This window comes from Elephas maximus, chromosome 4 (genome assembly GCF_024166365.1).
Source record: "Elephas maximus indicus isolate mEleMax1 chromosome 4, mEleMax1 primary haplotype, whole genome shotgun sequence".
Taxonomy (NCBI): domain Eukaryota; kingdom Metazoa; phylum Chordata; class Mammalia; order Proboscidea; family Elephantidae; genus Elephas; species Elephas maximus.
In genome coordinates this window covers 22282427-22306162 of record NC_064822.1, presented here as the reverse complement: position 1 = coordinate 22306162, position 23736 = coordinate 22282427, and the positions used below count along the sequence as shown (strand labels likewise).

Sequence of the window (23736 nt, the reverse complement as noted above, 5' to 3'; positions counted from 1 at the left end):
AAAACCAGAGAGGAAGCAAATAACCCGAATCAGAAATGAGGTGGGGGATATTACAACAGGCCCAACTGAAATTAAAAGAATCATATCAGATTACTAAGAAACATTGTACTCTAACAAATTTGAAAACCTAGAAGAAATGGATAAATTCCTAGAAACACACTACCTACCTAAACTAACACAAACAGAGGTAGAACAAATAAATAAACCCATTACAAAAGAAGAGATTGGAAAGGTAATCAAAAAACTCTCAACAAAAAAAAAGCTTGGCCCTGAAGGTTTCACTGCAGAGTTCTACCGAACTTTCAGAGAAGCGTTAACACCACGACTACTAAAGGTATTTCAAAGCATATAAAAGGACGGAATACTCCCAAACTCAGTAATTTACCATGACCAAGTAGGATTCATACCAGGTATATAGGGATTGTTCAACATTAGAAAAATAATTAATGTAATCCATCATATAAACAAAACAAAATGCAAGAATCAAATGATTTTATCAATTGATGCAGAAAAGGCATTTGACAAAGTTCAACACCCACTCATGATAAAAAAAAAAACTCTCAGCAAAATAGGAATAGAAGAAAAATTCCTCAACATGATAAAGTGGATTTATACAAAGCCAACGGCCAACATCATCCTAAATGGAGAGAGCCTGAAAGTATTCCCCTTGAGATGGAGAACCAGACAAGGATGCCTTTTATCACCACTCTTCTTCAACATTGCACTGGAGTTTCTAGCCAGAGCAGTTAGGCTAGATAAAGAAATAAAGGGCATCCAGATTGGCAAAGAAGTAAAAGTATCTCTATTTGCAGATGACATGATCTTATACACAGAAAACCCTAAGGAATCCTCCAGAAAACTACTGAAACTAATAGAAGAGTTCAGCAGAGTATCAGGATACAAATAAACATACAAAAATCGATTGGGTTTCTCTACACCAATAAAAAGAACGCCAAAGAGGAAATCACCAAATCAATACCATTTACAGTAGCTCCCAAGAAGATAAAGATAAAATACTTAGGAATAAATCTTACCAGAGATGTAGAAGACTTATACTAAGAAAACTACAAGACACTACTGCAAGAAACCAAAAGAGACCTACATAAGTGGAAAAACACACCTCGCTCCTGGATAGGAAGACGTAGCATTGTAAAAACGTCTGTTTTACCTAATGCGATCTATAGATTTAATGCAATTCCGATCCAAATTCCAAAGACATTTTATAATGAGATGGAGAAACAAATCACCAACTTCACATGGATGGAAAAGAGGCCTGGGATAAGTAAAAACCAAAAAAACCTAACCCAGTGCTATCGAGTTGATTCCAACTCGTAGTGACCCTATAGGACAGAGTATTTACTTAAAAAGAACAAAGTGGGAGGCCTCACACTACATGATTTCAGAACTTATTATACCACCACAGTAGTCAAAAGAGCCTGGTACTGGTACAACAGCAGATACATAGACCAATGGAACAGAATTGAGAATCCAGACATAAATCCATCCACAAATAAGCAGCTGATATTTGACAAAGGCTCCAGTTCAGTTAAATGGGGAAAAGACAGCCTTTTTAACAAATGGTGCTAGCATAACTGGATATCCATCTGCAAAAAAAATGAAACAAGACCCTTACCTTATACGACACACAAAAACGAACTCAAAATGGATCAAAGACCTACATATAAAATCTAAAACAATAAAGGTCATGGAAGAATAATAGAGACAATGCTAGGAGCCCTAATACATGGCATAAACAGTATACAAAACATTACTAACAATGCACAAACACCAAAAGAGAAACTAGGTAACTGGGAGTTTCTACAAATCAAACACCTATGTTCATCCAAAGACTTCATTAAAAGAGTAAAAAGATTACCTACAGAATAGGAAAATTTTTTAGCTATGACATTTCCGATCAGTGCTTGATCTCTAACATCTACACGATAGTGCAAAAACTCAACTACAGAAAGACAAATAACCCAATTAAAAAATGGGCAAAAGATATGAATAGACACTTCACTAAAGAAGGCATTCGGGTAGCTAACAGATACACGAGGAAATGCTCGCTATCATTAGCCATGAAATGAAAATCAAAACTACAATGAGATTCCATCTCATTCCAACAAGGCTGGCATTAATCCAAAAAGCACAAAATAATAAATGTTGGAGAGGTTGTGGAGAGACTAGAACACTTTTACACTGCTGGTGGAATGTAAAATGGTACAGCCACTTTGGAAATAGATTTGGCGCTTCCTTTAAAAGCTAGAAATAGAACTACTGTACGACCCAGCAATCCCACTCCTTGGAATATATCCTAGAGAAATAAGAGCCTTTACATGAACAGATATATGCACACCCATGGTCACTGCAGCACTGTTTACAATAGTAAAAAGATGGAAGCAACCAAGGTGCCCATCAGCGCATGAATGGATAAAGAAATCATGGTATACTCACACAATGGAATACTACGCATTGATAAAGAACAGTGAGGAATCTGTGAAACATTTCATAACATGGAAGAATGTGGAGGATATTATGCTGAGTGAAACTGGTCAGTTGCAAAGGGCAAATATTGTATAAGACCACTACTATAAGAACTCGAGAAATAATTTAAACAGAGAAGAAAATATTATTTGATGGTTATGAGAGGGGGAAGGGAAGGAGGGGGAGAGGTGTATTCACTAATTAGATAGTAGATAAGAACTACTTTAGGTGAAGGGAAAGACAACACACAATATAGGCGAGGTCAGCACAACTGGACTAAACCAAAAGCAGAGAAGTTTCCTGAATAAATTGAACGCTTCAAAGGCCACTGTAGCAGGGGCAGGGTTTGGGTACCATGGTTTCAGGGGACATCCAAGTCAACTGGCATAATAAAATCTTTTAAGAAAACATTTTGCATGCCACTTTGGAGAGTGGCATCTGGGGTCTTAACCGCTAGCAAGCAGCCATCTAAGATGCATCAATTGGTCTCAACCCACCTGGAGCAAGGGAAAATGAAGAACACCAAGGATACAAGGTAATCATGGGCCCAAGAGACAGAAAGAGCCAGATAAATCAGATACTACATCAGCCTGAGACCAGAAAAACTACATGGTGCCCGGCTACAACTGATGACTGCCCTGAAGGGAACACAACAGAGAACCCCTGAGGGAGCAGGAGAGCAGTGGGATGCAGACCCCAAATCCTCATAAAAAGACCAGGCTTAATAGTCTGACTGAGATTAGAAGGACCCTGGTGGTCATGGTCCTCAGACCTTCTGTTAGCCCAGGACAGGAACCATTCCCAAAGCCAACTCTTCAGAGAGGATTTGGACTGGTCAATGGGATAGAAAAAGATGCTGGTGAAGAATGAGCTTCTTGGATTAAGTAGACACTTGAGGCTATGTTTGTGTCTCCTATCTGGAGGGGAGATGAAAGGAAGGTAGAGGGGTTTATAAGCTAGCAGAATGGACACAAAAAGAGAGAGTGGAGGGAAGGAGCAGGCTGTCTCATTAGGGGGAGAGCAATTAGGAGTATTTTGCAAGATGTACACAAATTTTTATAGGAGAGATAGACTTGATTTGTAAACTTTCACTTAAAGCACAATAAAAACTAAAAAAAAAAAAAAAACATCCTGGTACTGGTACAATGGCAGTCACGTTAAAAGAATCAAGAACCCAGAGATAAATCCATCCACATACGGACACCTGATCTTTGACAAAAGCCCAAACTCCATTAAATGGGGAAAAGACAGTCTTTATAATAAATGGTAGTGGCAAAACTGGATGTCAATCTGTAAAAAAATGAAACAGGAATGACACCTCACACCATACACAAAAGCTAATTCAAAATGGGTCAAAGAGCTAAATATAAAACCAAAAACTATAACGATCATAGAAGAAAAATAATAGTCCAAACACTAGAGGCCCGAACACATGGCATAAATACGATACAAATCATAACGATGCACAAACACCAGAAGATAAGCAAGATAAGTGGGATCTTCTAAAAATTAATCACTACGCTCATCCAAAGACTTCACCAAAAGAATAAAAAGAGAACCTACAGACTGGGAAAAAATTTCTGCATATGCAAATCTGACAAAGATCTAATCTCTGAAATCTATAGGAAAACCCAACACCTCTACAAGAAAAAGACTATCCAAATAAAAAATGGGCTAAGTATATGAACAGATACTTCACCAAAGAAGACCTTCAGGTTGCTAAAAGACACACGAGGAAATGCTCAGGATCATTAGTCATTAGAGAAATGCAAATCCAAACTGCAATGAGATACTATTACCACCTCACTCTGAGATTACTGACACAAATCAAAACAACAAAAAATAACAAATGTTGTAGAAGCTGCCAGGAATTTGGATTCTTATGCACTGCTGGTGAGAATGTAAAATGGTACAACCATTTTGGAAAACGATATGGTTCTTCCTTTAAAAAGCTAGAAATAGAAATACCATATGATCCAGCAATCCCACTACTAGGAATATATCCTAGAGAAATAAGAGCCATCACATGAATAGACAGATGCACACTCATGTTCACTGCAGCATTATTCACAATAGCAAAAAGATAGAAACAGCCTAAGTGCCTATCAACAAATGAATGGATAAACAAACTGTGGTACATACACGGAATGGAATATTATGTAACAATAAAGAACTATGATGAATCTGCGAAACATCTCATGACATGGATGAATCTGGAGAGCATTATGCTGAGTGAAACGAGTTGATCACAAAAGGACAAATACTGTATGAGACCACTGTTATAAAAATTAAAGGGCTTACGCACAAAAAGAAACAATCTTTGGTGGTTCCTATGGTGAGGAGGGGTGGGGAGGGAACACTAACTAGACAATAGATAAGTGGTAACTTTGGTGAAGGGTAAGACAATGAACAATACTGAGGAATTCAGCACAACATGACCAAGTCAAGATCATGGAAGCTTCATAAACATATCCAAATACCCTGAGGGACCAAATTACAGGACTGAGGGATGGGGACTATGATCTCGGGGGACATCTAGCTCAATTGGTATAACATTGTTTATAAAGAAAATGTTTTACATCCTACTTTGGTAAGTAGGAAACCCTGGTGGCATAGTCGTTAAGTGCTACGGCTGCTAACCAAGAGGTTGGCAGTTCAAATCCGCCAGGCGCTCCTTGGAAACTCTTTGAGGCAGTTCTATTTTTTGTTTGTTTGTTTGTTTGGTAAGTAGTGTCTGGGGCCTTAAAAACCTACAAGTGGCCACCTAAGATACTCCACTGGTCCCACCCCATTTGGAGAAAGGGAGAATGAAAAAAACCAAAGACACAAGGGAAAGATTAGTTCAAGGGACTAATGAATCACAACTACCACAGCCTCCACCAGACTGAGTCCAGCACAACTAGATGGTACCTGGCTACCACCACCAACTGCTCTGACAGGAATCACAATAGAGGATCCTAGACAGGGCTGGAGAAATACGTAGAACAGAATTCTAATTTACTAAAAATGACCAGACTTACTGGTCTGGAAAAGAGTAGAGAAACCCTGAGAGTATGGCTCATGGACACCCTTTTAACTCAGTACTGAAGTCACTGCTGAGCTCCACCATTCAGCCCAAGATTAGACAGGCCCATAAAAGAAAACAAAACTAATTGGGCACACCATCCCAGGGGCAAGGACAAGAAAGCAGAAGGGAACAGGAAAGCTGGTAATGGGGAATCCAAGGTCGAGAAAGGAAGAGTGTTGACATATCGTGGGGTTGGCAACAAACGTCACAAACAATTGTTTAAAAAAATAAAATAAAAGATTAACTGTGCATTAAAATCTCTAGAACAGCAAAAAAAAAAAAAGACTTCAATAAACCATTACAAGAAAAACAACCTAAATGTCATCAACAGATGAATGGATACACGAATTATGGTACACACACACAAAGGAATACAACGATAAAGAACAATGATGACTCTGCACAACATCTCACAACATGGATGAATCTGGACGGCATTATGCTGAGTGAAATAAGTCAATCGCAAAAGGAGAAATATTATATTGGACCACTATTATAACAAACCAAGAAAAGGTTTTCACACAGAAAAAAAAAAAAAAAACTTGGATGGTTACAAGGGAGGAGAGGGATACCGAAAACCAAAACCCAGTGCTTTCGAGTCGATTCCAACTCATAGCGACCCTATAGGACAGAGTAGAACTGCCCCATAGAGTTTCCAAGGAGCGCCTGGCAGATTCGAACTGCTAACCCTTTGGTTAGCAGCCGTAGCACTTAACCACTATGCCACCAGGGTTTCCAGGAGATGGATCTAGGAGAGGGATAGGGAGGGGAAATCATTAACTAGATAGTAGACAAGTGTTAATTTTGGTGACGGGAATGACAACATACGACATAGGGGGAGGTCAGCACAACGTGACCAAAGCAAAGCCATAGAAGCTTCCTAGACACATCCATACTCCTTGAGGGACCAAGTTACTGGGCCTGAAGGGTGGGCACCATGGTCTCAGGGGACATCTAGGTCTATTGGCATAACATAGTCCATAAAGAAAATATTCTACATCCTACTTTGGTGAGCAGTGTCTGAGGCCTTAAAAGCTTATGAGCAGCCATCTAAAACACATTTGTTGGTCTCATCATATTCGGAGCAAAGGAAAATGAAGAAAACCAAAGACACAAGGAAAATATTTTAGTCCAAAGGACTAATGGACCACATGAACCACAGCATCTATCAGCCTGAGCCCAGGAAAACTAATGATGCCTGGCCACCACCACCAAGTGCTCTGACAGGGATCATGATAGAGGGTCCCGGACAGAGTGGGAGAAAAATGTAGAACAAAATTCAAATTCCACCCCCCCCCCAAAAAAAAAAAGATCAGCATTACCAGTCTAACAGAGACTGAAGTTACCCCCAAGATTATGGCCCCTGGTCACCCTGTAAACTCAGAACTGAAGCTACTTCCAAAGTCCATCTTTCAGCCAAAGACCAGACAGGCCTATAGAATAAACAATAGCACATGTGAGGAAGAAGCGTCTCAGTTCAATCAAGTATACAAGACCAAATGGGCAACACCTGCTCAAAATCAAAGAGGAGAAGGCACAATGGGACAGGAAAACTGGATGAATGGATACAGAGAATCCAAGGTGGAAAGAGAAACGGGGAGAGTGCTGACACATAGTAACGACTTCAACCAATGTCACAAAAATTTTTTTGTATAAAGGTTTGAATGAGAAACTTATTTGTGCTGTACACTTTCACCTAAAAAAATTTAAAAAAAAAAAAGATTTATAACTTTGGAAACCCTATGGGTCAGTTCTACTCTGTCCTATACGGTTGCTATGAGTCTGAATCATCTTGATGGGAATGGGTTTGGTTTTTTGACCCCTCGGGGAGTGCCAGGCCCATATCATTAGAGTGCCAGTGTTGCTGTGGGAGAGGGTGCAAACTCTCTACTGCACAGGATCTACCAAGGATACAAGTCAGTGTTTGACTGCCATGGGGAAGGAGGGTAGGACCACTGCAAAAGACCCACCCCCAAGATCCAGGGATCTGGGAACTACTGAAGACTGAAGATGAATCAGGACAACAGATAACTCCCTCTCTACCCCAGCACTAAGTTAGCAAGCTAGGTCTAATAAGTAACAGGTGTCTACCTACTACTGGGGGTGGGGTAAGGCTTTCCAAAACTAGCAAAAGACATCACACCAAAGATTCAAGAAGTTTAGAGAAAACCAAGCAGGATATATACCCCACAAAACTCCCAGGTAACTCTGATGTGCAGTTTAAGTTTGGGAATCTCTTCAGTCCTAGTCATTTGTCTGCCTAGCCCTGCCTTTCTCTATCTCACTGTTTCCATACCTGCAAGGTTATAGGAATGGGCTTCCGGAAGCCTTATTCAAATAATGCAACTTTTTTAAAACTCCTGGCTAGGTCTAAGGGTAGGCATCCTACCAAGATGGAATAGGGAAGGGAAGGAGGAAGGGAAGACAGGAGACTCATTGTCTTTCTAGGAAACTCTGTACACTTGGGAGCTGGTGGCAGCCATGCTTTTTAGCATGTGGACTAGAGAACTAAAAGAAGTTAGTCTCAGAGGGAAAGAGAAGAATGAAACAAAGGCATAGAGATTGGCATGGATGAAACAGTCACAATGGCTTTCAAATTCCTGTTCCATTTTGTTCCTGAGACTCAGCTGCATGTGATACCAATATATAGAATGTTTATTTTAAAATAAATTCCTCCCTTTTTTTTCTATTCATAAGGTAGCTTACTTGCTGGTGTCCCAGGTAACAGAACTCAAATTCTTACAATAACTCTAAAAGTAGGCATTGTTTCCATATTTCAGATGAAGACACTCAATCTGTGGTTCAAGATTCAAGAAGCGAGCATCTCGATGCTTAGTTAGTCACATGCACCATAACATCCCTTTGCACCAAAGAACAACAAAAAAAAGTGAAACAGAAGCAACCTGGAACGCTGAACATCAAAAAAGAAGGTCTAAGAACTGAATTTAACACAGATTGGAAGGAATAAGGGAAGCAGCAAAAGAGGAGTACCATGGAACATAGGAATTCAGCCAGCCATCCTGGCCTGCCATGGCTAATTTAGGACAAAGCCAGTAGTGACTCTGGGTGAAGAAAACAGCAAGGTAACTTCACAACTGTCCCAAAAGGGACAGAGAACTTCTACAGACACACAGAGAAAGAAACAGAGACAGGGAGAGTGCCAGATCCAGAAATGGAGATACTCAGGAGCAGAGGCCCTTGACCCCAGGGGTGAGTGGGGCGCATGAGGCAGTAGACCTGGAGTGCTGGCAGGAGCTCTCCCACCCAACCAGTCCCTGGGTGGCCACCCGCCTCGCACTCAAGAGAGGACAGGTCCTGCTCGCTGGTTGCAGTGGACGCGAGGTGCCCTGGCACCTGTGTATCCTAGCTGGAGGAACACACTTCCCCTCAACCCATCCTGATTAGGGGTGGTGGAGGGTCCCATAACCCGACCGCCTTGCCTGACTGGAGGACCACAACACAAGGCTATCCTTTTCCCCCCTACCCCACTCAACCCCATCTACTACCCCCTTGCCTACCTCATGAGTGAGACTAGGCACACCACCTACCCCCCAAGGGCCTGGTAGAGGACAGCAGCAGTGGGACAGTGAGAGAGGTCGCCCACCACTCCCTCCTCCTTTCCCAATCCAGCACAAGGTGGCACCTCTGTGCGCACATCCACCAGGTACAACTCCATGTATGTGTGAAGTGAGGGGCAGAAGAACTGTGTGTGCACATTCCCCTGCAGCCTCTTTCTCTCTCTCCACACCTGACACAAGGCGGCACCACTGTGTGTGTATCTTCTAGGCCTGACTCCATCCCTAAACTCATCCAGCGAGGGGCAGAGGAGCCACAATTCTGTTTGCATCCCACTGCAGCCCACTTCTCCCTCTCCTCGCCTGACGTGAGGCAGCATCTCTGTGCACATGTCCGCCAGGCTCCATCCCTTAACCTGCCCAGTCAGGGGCAGAGGAAACACAGCTCATGTGCATCCCTCTGCAGCGTCTTCCACCCTCCCCTCATCTGATGCATGGCAGCAACACTGTGCATGCATTCGTCAGGATTGACTCCATACTTCAACTCGCCCAGCAAGGGACAGAGGAGCTGTGACTACATGTGCGTCACCCGAGGCCCTTTCCTCCCTCCCCCTGCTGAGTACAAGCAGAAGAGTGAGTGAGCATGTATCCAACCGCTGCACCTTCCTCCCTCTTCCTGCCACCAAGAGTCAGATGCAGCGAGATTGAATGAACATCTGTCTGCCATTCCTTCCTTCTTCCCCTTGCTCAAGAGAAGATGGAGGTAGAGCAACTGCATGAATGGCCGCCCGTCACCCCAACTCTACCACCCCCACCAACCAGCAAGAGGTGACGAGCACATCCTCACTCACCCACCACATCGGCTGCTCTACCTGCACGGAGAGCATCATCCCTTCCTCCTGAGCCACTAAACTGAAGATAGAGGCCAAAACCCAACTAATCCATCTTCATCTGTCCCACAAGATCAGTAAACAGATGCCTGAGCTCCCACACCTACCGACTGCTCTGCTCACCCAGAGACAGGTAGGGAGTGCTCCAGCACGGCCAATTCAGTGACCAGAGCACTGCTCCAGCCACACCTGTCAGGAATCATGAAAACAAAACAAAAAAACAGGACCCAGTAAACAATTATATGAAAAACAACAACAACAACAACACAATAACCCCTTAATGTCTAGGAGACAAAAGACTATAGCAAACCACCTAAAGAAGCAGGGCAAGATGGCCTCAGCTACTGACCATAATAAAGACCCAGAAATCATCTCTGAGGAAGAAAAGGTAATGGAACTTCCTGATAAAGAATTCAAAAGGCTTATATATAGGGTCCTCAAAGGAATCAAGGAAAACAGACAAACTATGGAAAACACAGACAAAACAAAGCACAGACAAAACACTAGAATTCAGAAAAACAATACAAGATCAAAATGACAAAATAGACAATTGGAAACATTACAGAAACAGCAACTAGAAATCCAGAAGTGTAACAATAAAACTACAGAAATTGACAGCCCAACGGAAAGTCATAGGAAAAGAATTGAAACAATGGAAGACAGGATTGGCAGGACTGCGGACCAATCCCTTGGCACTAATCTGTTGGAGGAAAAATCAATAAAAAAGAATGAAGAAAATGAAGAAAGCCTAAGAGTTAAATAGGACACCATCAAGAGGAATAACTTACGTGTGATCAGAATCCCAGAAAGGGAGGAGTCAACAAAAAGCACAGAGAGAATTGTTGAAGATATGCTGACAAAAACTTCCCTAGTATCACAAAGATGAGAAGATAACCATACAAGAAGCACAACAGACCCCATACAGGATAGATCTCAACAGAAGAACACTGACGCTTATCATAATCAAACTTTCGAAAACCAAAGACAAAGAATCCTAAAAGCAGCTTGGGAAAAAACAAAAGATTGATGCCTACGAAGGGGCATTGATAAGACTAAGTTCTGATTACTCAGCAGAAACTATGCAGGCAAGAAGGCAGTGGATAATATATAAAAAACCTTGAAAGAAAAAATAATGCCAACCAAGAATTATATATCCAGCAAAATTATCCCTCAAAAATGACGGTGAAATTACATCATTTCCAGATAAACAGAAATTAAAGGAATTTGTAAAAACCAGAACAACTTTACAAGAAATATAACATCACACCAGGCAACAACTTCAGATTAAAACACATGACAACATCAGACATATATCAACCCAGATAAAGAACTTTCAAAAATAAAATAAGGCTAAAAGACAAAAAACAGGGCACTAGGGACGTCCATCTATAACTGACAACCACTTTGAAACATAAAGGAGGAATAAAGGGCATAGGTTTAGAACTTCCATATGGAGAGCAACTCAAGTCAATATCAACAAATAAATTACTGCTTTAAACTTAGGAAGATAAAGGTAAAGTTCAGGGTAACCACAAAGAAAGTCAACAAACCTACTCATCAAAATGTAAAATAAGAAAATTATACAGATTCAGTATACACAAAACCAAAAACAACGAAGGAATGAAAAGACAAGCCACAAGTGAAAAAAAAAAACAAAAAACCTCAGCACGGAATAATTAGGTGGAACCAAGAAACTGTCAACACCACTAAATTAAAAAAAAAAAAAGCCATAAGGAAATGACAGCAACAAACTCATACCTACTGACAATCATATTGAATGTAAGTGGCCTAAATGCACCAGTAAAGAGACACAGAGTAACAGAACGGATTAGAAAAACATGACCCATCAATATGCTGTGTGCAAGACATCCCTTAGACACAAAGATATAAATAAGCTAAAACTTAAAAGATGGAAAAAGGTATATCAAGCAAACAAGTAACCAAAAAGAGCAGGAATAGTAATGTTAATCTCTGATAAAAATAGATTTTAAAGCAAAATCCACTATAAAAAAACAAGGGAGGACGTTACATAATGATTAAAGGGTCAATCCACCAATAGGACATAACTACAATAAATATATATGCACCCAATGACAGAAGTCCAAAATACATAAATTATAACAGCACTGAAAAGGGAAATAGACACTTCCAGAATAATACTAGGAGGCTTTAACACACCACTCTCAGTGAAGGACGAACAACTAGAAAGAAACTCAACAAAGACACAAAAGATCTAAATACCACAATCGACCAACCTGACCTCATTTTTCTCCAATGCTCATGCATCATTCTCCAGAACAGAACACACTTTAGGCCACAAAGCAAGCCTCATCAAATTGAAAAACATCAAAATAATACAAAGCATCTTCTGTGATCACAACGCTATAAAAGTAAAAACCAATAACAGGAAGAGCAAGAAAAAAAAATCTAATAAATGAAAACTAAATAACACTGGCTCAAAAACTACTGGGTAATAGAAGAAATCAAAGACGGAATTAAAAAATTCTAGAATCAAATGAGAATGAAAACACAACATACCAAAAACCTTTGTGACACAGCAACAGCAGTGCTCAGAGGTCAATTTATGGCAATAAATGCATACATCAAAAAAGAAGAAAGGACAAAAATCAAAATATTAACCCTATAACTCAAAGGATGGAAAAAGATACATCAAGCAGTGACCAAAAAAAAAAAAAAAAAGGAGTGGCAATATTAATCTCTAATAAAAATAGATTTTAAAGTAAAATCCACTATAAAAGACAAGGGAGGAAATGACGTAATGATAAAAGGGTCAATACACCAAGAGGACATAACTACAATAAATACATACGCATCCAATGACAGAAGTCCAAAATACATAAAACAAATTCTAACAGCACTGAAAAGAGAAATAGAGCCGCAAAGAAGCCCACAGTCACCAGAAGAAATGAAATAATAAAAATTAGAGCAGAAGTAAATGAAACAGAGAACAGAAAAACAGAATCAGCAACACTAAAAGATGGTTTTTTGAAAGGACTAATAAAATTGACAAACTACCAGCCAAATTGAAAAAAGAAACAGGAGAAGATGCAAATAACTTGAATAAGAAATGAGATAGGTGACATTACAACAGAACCAACTGAAATAAAAAGAATCATAACAGAATACTATGAAAAATGGTACTCCAAAAAATTAAAAAACCTAGAGGAAATGGACAAATTTCTAGAAACACACAGTCTACTAAAACTAACACAAACTGATGTAGAAAATTTGAACAGGGCCATAACAAAGAAGAAATTGAAGAGGTCATAAAAAAAACTCCCAACTAAAAAAAAAAAACCCTGGTCCAGACAGCTTCTGGGCCACATATTCAGAGAAGAGGTGACACGAATTCTACTCAAAAAATTTCACATCATAGAAAAAGAAGGAATACTCTTGAATTCATTCTATGAAGCCAGCATAACTCTAATACCAAAGCCAGGCAAAGACATCACGAAAAAAGAAAACTATAGAGCAATATCTGTCATGAATACAAACAAAAAAATTCTCAACAAAATCCTAGCCAATAGAATTCAACAGCATTTATAAAAAAAAAAAATATATCACGACCAAGTGAGATACATACCAGGCATGCAAGGTTGGTTCAACATTAGAAAATCAATCAATACAATCCACCACATAAATAAAACAAAGGAAAAGAATCACATGATCATATCAATCGACGTAGAAAAGGCATTTAACAAAGTACAATACCCATTTCTGTTAAAAGCTCTCAGCAAAATAGGAATAGAAGGGAAATTCCTCAACATAATAAAGAGTATTTATACAAAGCCAACATCTCACATAATTCTAAATAGAGAGAGATTGAAAGCATTCCCCCTGAGAATGGGAAACAGACAAGGGTGCCCTTTATCACCACTCTTACTCAGCACTGTATCGGAAGTCCTAGCAAGACCAATAAGGCAAGAAAAGGAAATAAAGAGCATCCATTTTGGTAAGGCAGAAGTAAAACTATACCTATTCACAGATGATATGATCCTATATGTAGGAAATCCAAAGGACTCCACAAGAAAGCTACTGGAACTAATAGAAGCATTCAATAATGTAGCATGATACAAGCTCAACATACAAAAATCAGTTGGATTCCTTTATATTAACAAAGAGAGCTGTGAAAAGAAAATCAAGAAAACAATATCACTGACAACAGCCCCCCAAAACATAAAATACTTAGTAATAAACCTAATCAGGGATGTAAAAGACTTATACAAAGAAAACTACAAAACACTACTTTAAGAAACCAAAAGAGACCTACACAAATGGAAAAACATACCATGCTCTTGGATAGGAAGACTTAACTTTGTGAAAATTTCAATACCACCCAAAGCTATATATGCATATAATGCAATCCTGGTCCAAATTCCAACAGCATCTTTCACCAAGATGGAAAAACTAAGCATTAAGTTTATATGAAAAGGAAAGAGGCCCCAAATAAATAAAATTTTATTAAAAAAGAACAAAGTAGGAGGCCTCATACAACCGGTTCTCAGAACTATTATGCAGCCACGATAACCAAAAGACCCTGATACTAGTACAACAACAGACACACAGACCAATGAAATAGAATTGAGAACCAAGATGTAAATCCATCCACCTATGGACAGGTGATCTTTGATAAAGGACCGAAGTTTACTGAATAGAGAAGAGACAGTCTCTTCAACAAATGGTGCTGGCAAAACTGGATATCTATCCGTAGAAAAATGAAACAGGATCCATACCTCACATCATACACAAAAACTAATTCAAAATGATTCAAAGACCTAAATAAAAACCTAAAACTATAAAGATCACAGAGGAAAACCTAGGGACAACACCAGAGGCCCTAATATATGGTATAAATAGAATACCAAACATAACTAAAAATGCTCACACGGCAGAAGATGCACTAGATAAATGGGACCTCCTAAAAATTAAACACTTACGCTCAACAAAAGACTTCTCCAAAAGAGTAAAAAGAGAACACACAGGCTGGGAAAAAATTTTTTTTTTGGCTACGACATATCTGACAAGGGTCTAATCTCTAAAGTTTATAGAAAACTTCAACACCTCAACAAAAACAAAAAAAGACAAATGATCCAATTAAAAAATGGGCAAAGGATATGAATAGACACTTCACCAAAGAAGACATTCAGGCTGCTAACAAACATATAAAGACATGCTCGTAATCATGAGTTATTAGAGAGATGCAAATCGAAACTACAATGAGATACCATCTCACTCCGACATTATTGGCACTAGTCAAAAAAAAAAAAAAACAGAAAATAACAAATATTGGTGAGGATGTGGTGAGACTGGAACTCTTGTAACTGCTGGTGGGAATGGAAAATGGTACAACCATTACAGCCAATGTATGGCACTTCCTCAAAAAGCTGGAAATAGTAATACCATATGATCCAGCAATCCCACTCCTAGGTATATACCCTAAAGACATGAGCCGTGACACGAAAAAACATATGCACATCCATGTTCACTGCAGCATTATTCACAACAGCAAAAAGGTAGAAGCATCCTAAGTGCCATTAACAGGTGAATGGATTAACAAACTGTGGTACATATACATAATGGAACACTGAGATAAAGAATGATAAAGAATAATGACGAATCCACAAAAGATCTCACAACAGGGATGAATCTGGAAGGCATTATGCTGAGTGAAATGTTAATCACAAAAAGACAAATATTGTATGAGACCTCTATGATAAAGTAACAACAAAAGGTTTACACATAGGAAAAAACAAACAAACAAACAACTCTGATGGTCCTAGGGATAGGAGGGGAAGGAAGGGAAATTCACCAAAGAGATAGTACGCACATGTTAATATTGGTGAAGGGAAAGCAATATGCAAAATGGGAGAAGTCAGCACAACATGACTGAGGCAAGAGAGGACAGTAAGAGGAATGCAGGAATAAAGGACAACTGTGGTAACTACTATAGCAGAGACAATCCGGCAACAATAGAATCAACAAACAATAATCTATGAATTGATACAGATAGATAGACATGCCAAGAGGTGAGGGGGGGGTGAGGGAGCACATCCACTGGCAGATACAGGTTCATGATTGTAGGTACTCCTTAAATATTAATATAGACAATAGACCACACAGGTGGCACAGACAGGGAAACCTCTTAGACACAACTAAACACCTTATGGGATAAAGTTCCCAGGCTTGAAGGCAAAAGACTCAGGGGACATCTATGTTACTTGGCACAACATAGTTCATAAAGACAATGTTCTACAACCTACTTCGGTTAGTAGTGCCTGGGGTCTTAAAAGCTTGAGCACGGCCATCTAAGAAACAGCTATTGGTCTTTTCTAGTCCGGAGCAGAGGCGTGTGAAAAAAACTAAAGATTCAAGGGAGCAATCAGTCCAAAAAGTCCACACAACCCCAAGACCAGAAGAACTAGGTGGTGCCTGGCTACCACTACTGACTGCTCTGACTGGGATTACAACAGAGGGTCCTGGACAGAGTGGGAGAAACATGTAGAACAAACGATCAAATTCACAAAAAAGACCAGACTTATTGGTCTGACAGAGGCTTTATGAACCCACGAGACAACCTTCTAATTCAGAACTGAAGCCACTCCCAAAGTTGACCTTTCAGCCAAATATTCGGCAGGCCTATAAAACAAACAGTAACAGGTGCGGAACATGCTTCTTAGATCAATTAAGTATACAAGATCAAATGGGCAACACCTGTCCCAAAACAAAGACGATAAGGCAGGAATGGAAAGGAAAACTGGATGAATGGAAATGGGAAACCCAGGGTGTAAAGGGAAAGGGGGAGACTGCTGACACAATGCGGGATTGCAACCAATGTCACAAAACAATTTGTGTATAAATTTTTGAATGAGAAACTAATTTGCTCTGTAAACTTTCACCTAAAATGCACACACATACACAAAAAGCCATATAGGGCAGTTCTACCCTATCATAAAACATCACTATGAGCTGGAATCGACTCAAAGACACACACAACAGCTCATCATTTGTTTACTTGTTACCTACTATTGATTCTTTCCCTAAATCTCCCATATAGTTGTAAAAATCCTATTAAATTCCCTCTGCCTTGCTCCTGTGCTGCTGCTGTTGTTGGGTGCCATCGAGTCATGTGAGCCCCTTTGTACTCTGGATTCTATATCTTCCCTTTCCTTGGTTTACTGCCTCATTTTAGCAAAGCAAATCTCCCATGACTCCCTAAGAAAGAATGCTTGTCAAAGAATTTCTGTTAGGGGAAACTGGGGGAAGGGTACACAGGATCACTCTGTACTATTATTGCAACTTCTGTGTATCTATTATTATTTCAAATTAAAAAGTTTTTAAAAAGTAAAAAAAAAAAAGAAAAAGGCAGCAAGCATCTCCTCATCTAGCTGAGAAGACTCCTTAAGATAAACAAATTCAGAGTAAGCCTGGGAACATTTCTTGGAGCAGTTTTGGAGAAGACCTCCTGGATTCACTCCAGTTTAATTCGTAGCCTTGGGATAAAATGTAAAAAGACCTAAGGACTCTGAAATAGCCCTAAGAATGCATGTCATAAGCATATCCAACAATTATCAAATTAGAGCAAATAATTGGCTACTGACTCCCCAGAACATATCCAATGGCAAATACTAGCTCGTTCTGGTTCTTACCAGAACATTGATCCAAGCATTTCTCCGTACCAATAATCCACCTCTGGACTTACCATAACGATAAATCTACATGTAAGAAAATATTCAATTTTTTCTTTTTTTAATCTGAGGATTTATTATATGCCAGGCACTGTACTAAGTGTTTTACATTCATTGAGATTTAATCTTTACACCTAATCTCGTGAGGTAGGTATTACTGTTACCCTCATTTTACAGATGAGGAAATCGAGGCTTAGATAAATTAAATCAGTTGTTCAAAACACACAGTAAGAAGAGACAGAACCAGGAGTAGAAAACCAGGCATACTTAAGACTGCCACTGCACCATAATACTATATTGCCTTTGCTATGTTCCAAAAGTTAATCATTTCAGAAACTTTTGGATTTTTTTTAAACAAGTAGCATATTATCAAAACTAATCTAAACAAATCAACAGGTAGAAAAATATGTAAAGGTTTCAAAAGAGTCTCTGGTTCTATGCGTCTAAATCATCTGGGCAGTAAGAAAAAGAAAAGCTCTTCCAAAAAGAAAAAACTCTTCTAGCTATATTTTCACTAGGGTAAGGAAGAATTATTTGGCAGCTAGAAGTGAATTCTGTTCTCATATTTTCCAGTTGAAAGTAACTGAAAAAATTCTCTTCTCTCTTGGTGACTTTAATCACCATATAAGGAAATGAATGATTTTGAACTTTTCAGTCTCATTCTTCTCTTTTGAGCACTAAAATTTCATTTGGCAGCTAATAGCAGAATGAACTGCCGTTGAGTTGATTCCAACTTATAGCAATCCTACAGAACAGAGCAGAACTGCCCTGCAGGATTTCCAAGGAGCAGCTGGTAGACTCAAACTGCTGACCTTTTGGTTAGCAGCCAAGCTCTTAACCACTGCGTCACCAGGGCTCCTGGACGCAAACAGTCTAATGTTATTTAAAATTAAATACATCAGTGGAAAATATAAACCAAGTGAGAATATTGCTAAGTTTTGAGGAAGAGATAAAAATTTGAATTTGGTTACATTCAAAACTGAAGGAAAAAAAAGCCTTTCTTTAAATTTTTTTTTATCCCTGGCTAAAGATGAGTAAATTTAAAATATCTAGCAGTTTGCTAAATATTAGTTTTTTTATAGTAATTAACGAGGGCAGTTTCTTAAAATATTGACTTTTTAACAACTGGTACATGGAAAATCCCTTATAAATTTAAAATATTTTATGGACTTCTTAATTTCTCAAAATTTTAATGAAATAAATATTAACAAAGAAGTTCCCAGTTTTTGAATTCTGCCATGTTTTGTGTACTTAAAGTACATTCAAAATAAGTCTACTGCTGAAGCAATAATTTGCAAATAAGAGTGATAATTTTAGTGGTAATAGAAAGATGATGACACAACTATTCTTATTTTTTTATAAAGTTTTTGTAGTAAACTTCGCTTGGTCTAGATAAACTCATATTTTAAAACCCCAATCACAATAATTTTTATTAGGTTATCTGAATCAAGTTATACAAAGTAATATTCCTGCTTGAAACTGTACATGGTTTTAATGGTATCTCCATAATGGACATGTCACAGCCTACAAAAAATAGCATATCTTGAAGGGTTATTTTAGAAACAGATCAACTCATTCACCATTTATTGAACACCTAGGAGATAGATATTATACGGTCCTTGCTTTCAAAGAGTTAACAATGATATGATAATGACACAACGTGACCAGTACTATAATGGGAGCCGTGGAAGCATGCTTATCTCTGTCCTAAGAAGGGATGTGCAAGCTCAGTTTTTAAGGAAGGACAGAAATTTGCCAGACATAAGTGAAAGCAAAAGGGAAGACAGCATTCTAGGGGGAAGGAAAAGATGCGACGAGTAATAAAAGATGATTGGTACTATTCCTAGAACTGTACTTAGTTCCCTAGGGTTGGAACTCAGAACGTTCATCAAGAGCAGTAGTGGAAAATGAGATGGTAGTGGAAAAAGAGAGCCCCAGTCTAAATCAGGATCATTTGTTTGCAAGGCAGCAATTACCCCTAGTGGATTTTAAATTGGGTAATGAATTCAGTTTGCATCTTAAGCTGCAATGCAAAATGAGGCTACAGTACAAAACCAAAACCCAGTGCCGTGGAGTCCAACTCATAGCGACCCTATAGGACAGAGTAGAACTACCCCATAGAGTTTCCAAAGAGCACCTGGCAGATTCGAACTGCCGACCTTTTGGTTAGCAACCGTGGCACTTAACCACTATGCCACCAGGGTTTCCGAGGCTAGAGTAGAGACAGGAAAACCAATTAGGGGACTGCAGAAGCCTGTTGTTGTTGTTAGGTGCTGTCAAGTCAGTTCTGACTCATAGCGACCCTATAGAACAGAGTTGAACTGCCCCATAGGGTTTCCAAGGAGCAGGTGGTAGACTCAAACTGCTGACCTTTTGGTTAGAAGCTATCGCTGTGGGTACGGAGTAATAAGAGGATATCTAGCAAGAATAACATTTTAGTTTTTGTTCTGGCTATAATAAGCAAGTATTGACTACTTATAATAAAAATGAAATTATATATCTAACAATAAAATGATAACATTTATTATGGCTTATCAAAGTGTTGGAAAATTATTCCGTCAAAAAATCTTTGACATTTTTTAAAAAGTATACAAAAGTGTGTGTACAGTTCATTAAACATATGTACCAAAAAGAGTGAAAGAAACGCATCAAAAGGATAGCAGGGAGATTTATAGGTAATCCATCACTGCAAAGCATTTAAGAACATAAACTCTGGTATCAGACCAATCTGAGGCTCCAACATTTAGTTTTGTGGCTTGGGTAAATTAGCCTCTTAAAATCTTAATTCTTTATCAGTAAAGGGAAACATTAATATTTATTTATAGAATAATAAAGATTAAAATAATACCTATAAATAATACTGAGTAATAAAATGTTAGCTACTATCTATACTTTTGAAAAAGACTGTTTTCAAATTTTCTATAACCAGCATATATTATTATTTAATCAGAACAAAAAGTTGTATGTCAAAAGAGATAAAGCCCTCAGTTAAGGTATAAATAGGTACGAAAAAACTCACAGGGTTCAGGCATCAAAAAGAAAAAAAATGAGTTAAAGATAGAAGTGTGTTTCTCTTTATGTATCCTTCTCTGTGTACATATTCTTGTCGTGAATGGGAAGATAAAAATAAAATAATTATTGACTCACTGGCTTCCGAAGGAAGAAGACCGACAAAGCTCCAACCAAGGGCATATCTCCAATCAATGGTTCCAAGATCACCCGCATTGTACCATGAATCTAAGTTCGAACAGTGAATGAAAATATTTAATAGAAAACAATTCTACAGGGCCATTTACCTGATGATGAAGGACTGGGTATTATAATCTTAGTGGCTTTTAAACATTTGATTATAGGTTTCTCTCAAGTACGATCTGCAAAGAAAAAATTATTTCCAAGAAATTCTGAGCTAATCAAAACTCTGTAATTGTTCTTTTTGAATACAGCTTACAGAACTTTAAAAGACTATAAGACTAAAAAAAGGAAAAAAAAATTACCTGTATGCTTTTCACACCAGCTCTACAAAAATATCGCTTGATCTCCAAATCAATCTCACAATTTCCTACAAAACTAGGAAAGAAGAAATTCTGTATTATGCAAAGTGAGTGAAATTAACTATTGTCTTCATCAGTCTAAACCTGAAAGGTATATAATCTGAATAAAATAACAGGAAGGAACCAAAATCAGATTGTAGTCAAAAACTACAAAATGGGGCTCACACCATCATCTGTTGTGCTCTAGGCATGCGCCTTTACTGGAATCACCATCGCTACCACACTGGGGGAGGAAACATATTTTATACATAGTTTTTTACATTTGAAGATTGTTTATTGAGCACCTGTTATGTGCTTGGTAACAAAAGCTACAGCTAACACATAATGTTTCCCATGTGGCAGGCCCTGTTTCAGCTGCTTATTTAAAAAAAAAAATTATATATATACACTTAATATATAAAAATCTTAGCTAAACATTAATGTTACTTTTTAAAGGAAAATGTAAATAACAAAGTTGCAAATTCTAAAACAGTCTTGTTGGCATGTAGTTTGTATTTGTCTCACAAACCCCATAACCCAAAAATATTTAAAATATATTTCACCATAAGCAAATTTACTGCCTATGCTTCTCAAATATGAGAAGACTAGAGTGTCCCAGGGGCTCTGTAATGTCAAAAGTTGAAAACTGTGCATCTGTTTTGGGCATCAAATTACTCAATGATGGAGTCATTTCCAACATCAGTATGAAACAGACATGAATATACTATAATGTTGAATGCACAGTTTGCATCCCTGTTTAATACAAACATAAATGACAAATAGAGTTTTGCATTCGATGCTGTATGATTTGATTCCTATTCTTGACTCCCAGGAAAAAGAAGTCACATTCTTTCTTGAGAAAGTTTGATAAATATTGTAAAATTAATGTCTAAGCAGATGAATAAAAACATTAATAAAAGGTACCTGGGATAAAATTCCTTGAATATTTACCGTCATGGTTTAAAAGCAATGCCTGTATGAGTCTTCTCGTTGGGATTTACTTATTCTTTATCTAGCTGGCAGAATCACCAATAACCCATTACAAAATCATCTTAAAACTTTCCTCTTATTCACCCTAAGGCTCGATTGTTTTATTTCCAGATACCTTTCCATTGTCCCTCCCCTCTCTATTACCAGTAACTTAGTTAAGGCCCTTGCTGGAAACAAACAAAAAAAAACTTGAATGCAGATTCTTTTAGATACATAAATATCTGAGCAGAATAATTTGCATATGTTGCTATGACTGCTAGAATCCATGAAAGCCAAACAGCATTTTCAAAATGGTATCAGTTAATTGAGTCATTCAAATTTTTATTTAATAAATATGTATGAAATAATTACTAGGTGCTGGCAACAAAGCACTGTACAAGAGAAAAACATTTCAATCCTCATGAAGCTTATGTACAGCCTCATGGGAGGTCCTTCCAGGTTATAGGCTAACTTAAGACATAAATGAGACTTCTTTTATTGCACTTATGACAATAATATTTGTACCAGTGCCAAATACTTTAAAGATGGAGATTTTTCTATATTAGATCATGAAAGACATTCTATGCTCCCTTCTGAGAGAAAACGTAGTTGGTACCAACTCTGTACATTTACTACTCTAGAAATTCAAAGATGACATTATAAAATAAAATGATCGTTGGTCCAGGATTAAAAAACAAAACAAAACAAAACTCTGAGCTGCTAAGAATCACAAAATTGTCAGCCAGTCAACAGCACCTCAGCAGTCACTATACACACGGTTGTGTTATTAGGACTCACACAAAACGCAGTAAGCAATGTTGTTGTTGTGTGCCGCTGAGTTGATTCTGACTCAGAGTAACCCTATATGACAGAGTAGAACTGTCCCATACAGTTTCGTAGGCTGTAATCTTTGTGGGAGCAGATCACCAGGTCTTTCCTTTCATGGAGTCACTGGATGGGTTCGAACCTCTAACCTTTCGGTTAGCAGCCGAGCACTCAATCATTGTGCGACCAGGGCTCCTTCAGTAAGCCCTGAGTAAGTTCAAATTAGAACTGGGGACAAGAACAAAAGAAATTAGCCTTTATTCTGCCAGGTATAGTACCAGTTCCTATTCTCAATATCTTTTATTACCTAGATTATTAGGAACTGAGAACTAGAAGGTAAATAACATTTGGGTATTCAACAAGAATTTAGTCAAATTCCACTAAACAGCAAGTAAAAAGTGTGTTCATTGTATCTGACACCTTATGGAAATAGGTAAGTGACATTATACATTATTAACCATAACACAAATATACCACAAATAAAAACTTACCTAATTTGAAGGTCCAAAATAATTTGCCTTTTGTCTACATTTTCAGTATACACCTTAACACCATTGATCCTGAGGGGCTGAAACAAGAAAATGTATTACTTTAAAATGTAGGGAGGGGGAAAAATCAAGTCTTGTATAGAGAGTAAGAGAACAGGCATCGGATGTTCAACTTTCAGGTTGTACTAGCTGGTTGACTTTCAGTGTTATTAACCTCTGTTTCCTCATCTGTAAAATGAGTAATTATCTCATGAGGTTATTG

At 38.3% G+C, this 23736-nt stretch overlaps 1 protein-coding gene across 2 annotated transcripts in view; it reads right to left on the bottom strand.

Annotated features, from left to right (window-relative positions):
- Positions 1-23736, bottom strand: part of ESYT2 (extended synaptotagmin 2) — a 193802-nt gene that overhangs the window by 105502 nt on the left and 64564 nt on the right. For both annotated transcript variants that reach the window (XM_049881683.1, XM_049881684.1), the window contains exons 4-6: positions 23478-23554; positions 21157-21229; positions 20810-20899 (exon numbers count right to left, since the gene is read on the bottom strand). In XM_049881683.1, coding sequence (XP_049737640.1) covers positions 20810-20899; positions 21157-21229; positions 23478-23554 — 240 coding nt within the window. The remainder of the gene's footprint in view (positions 1-20809; positions 20900-21156; positions 21230-23477; positions 23555-23736) is intronic.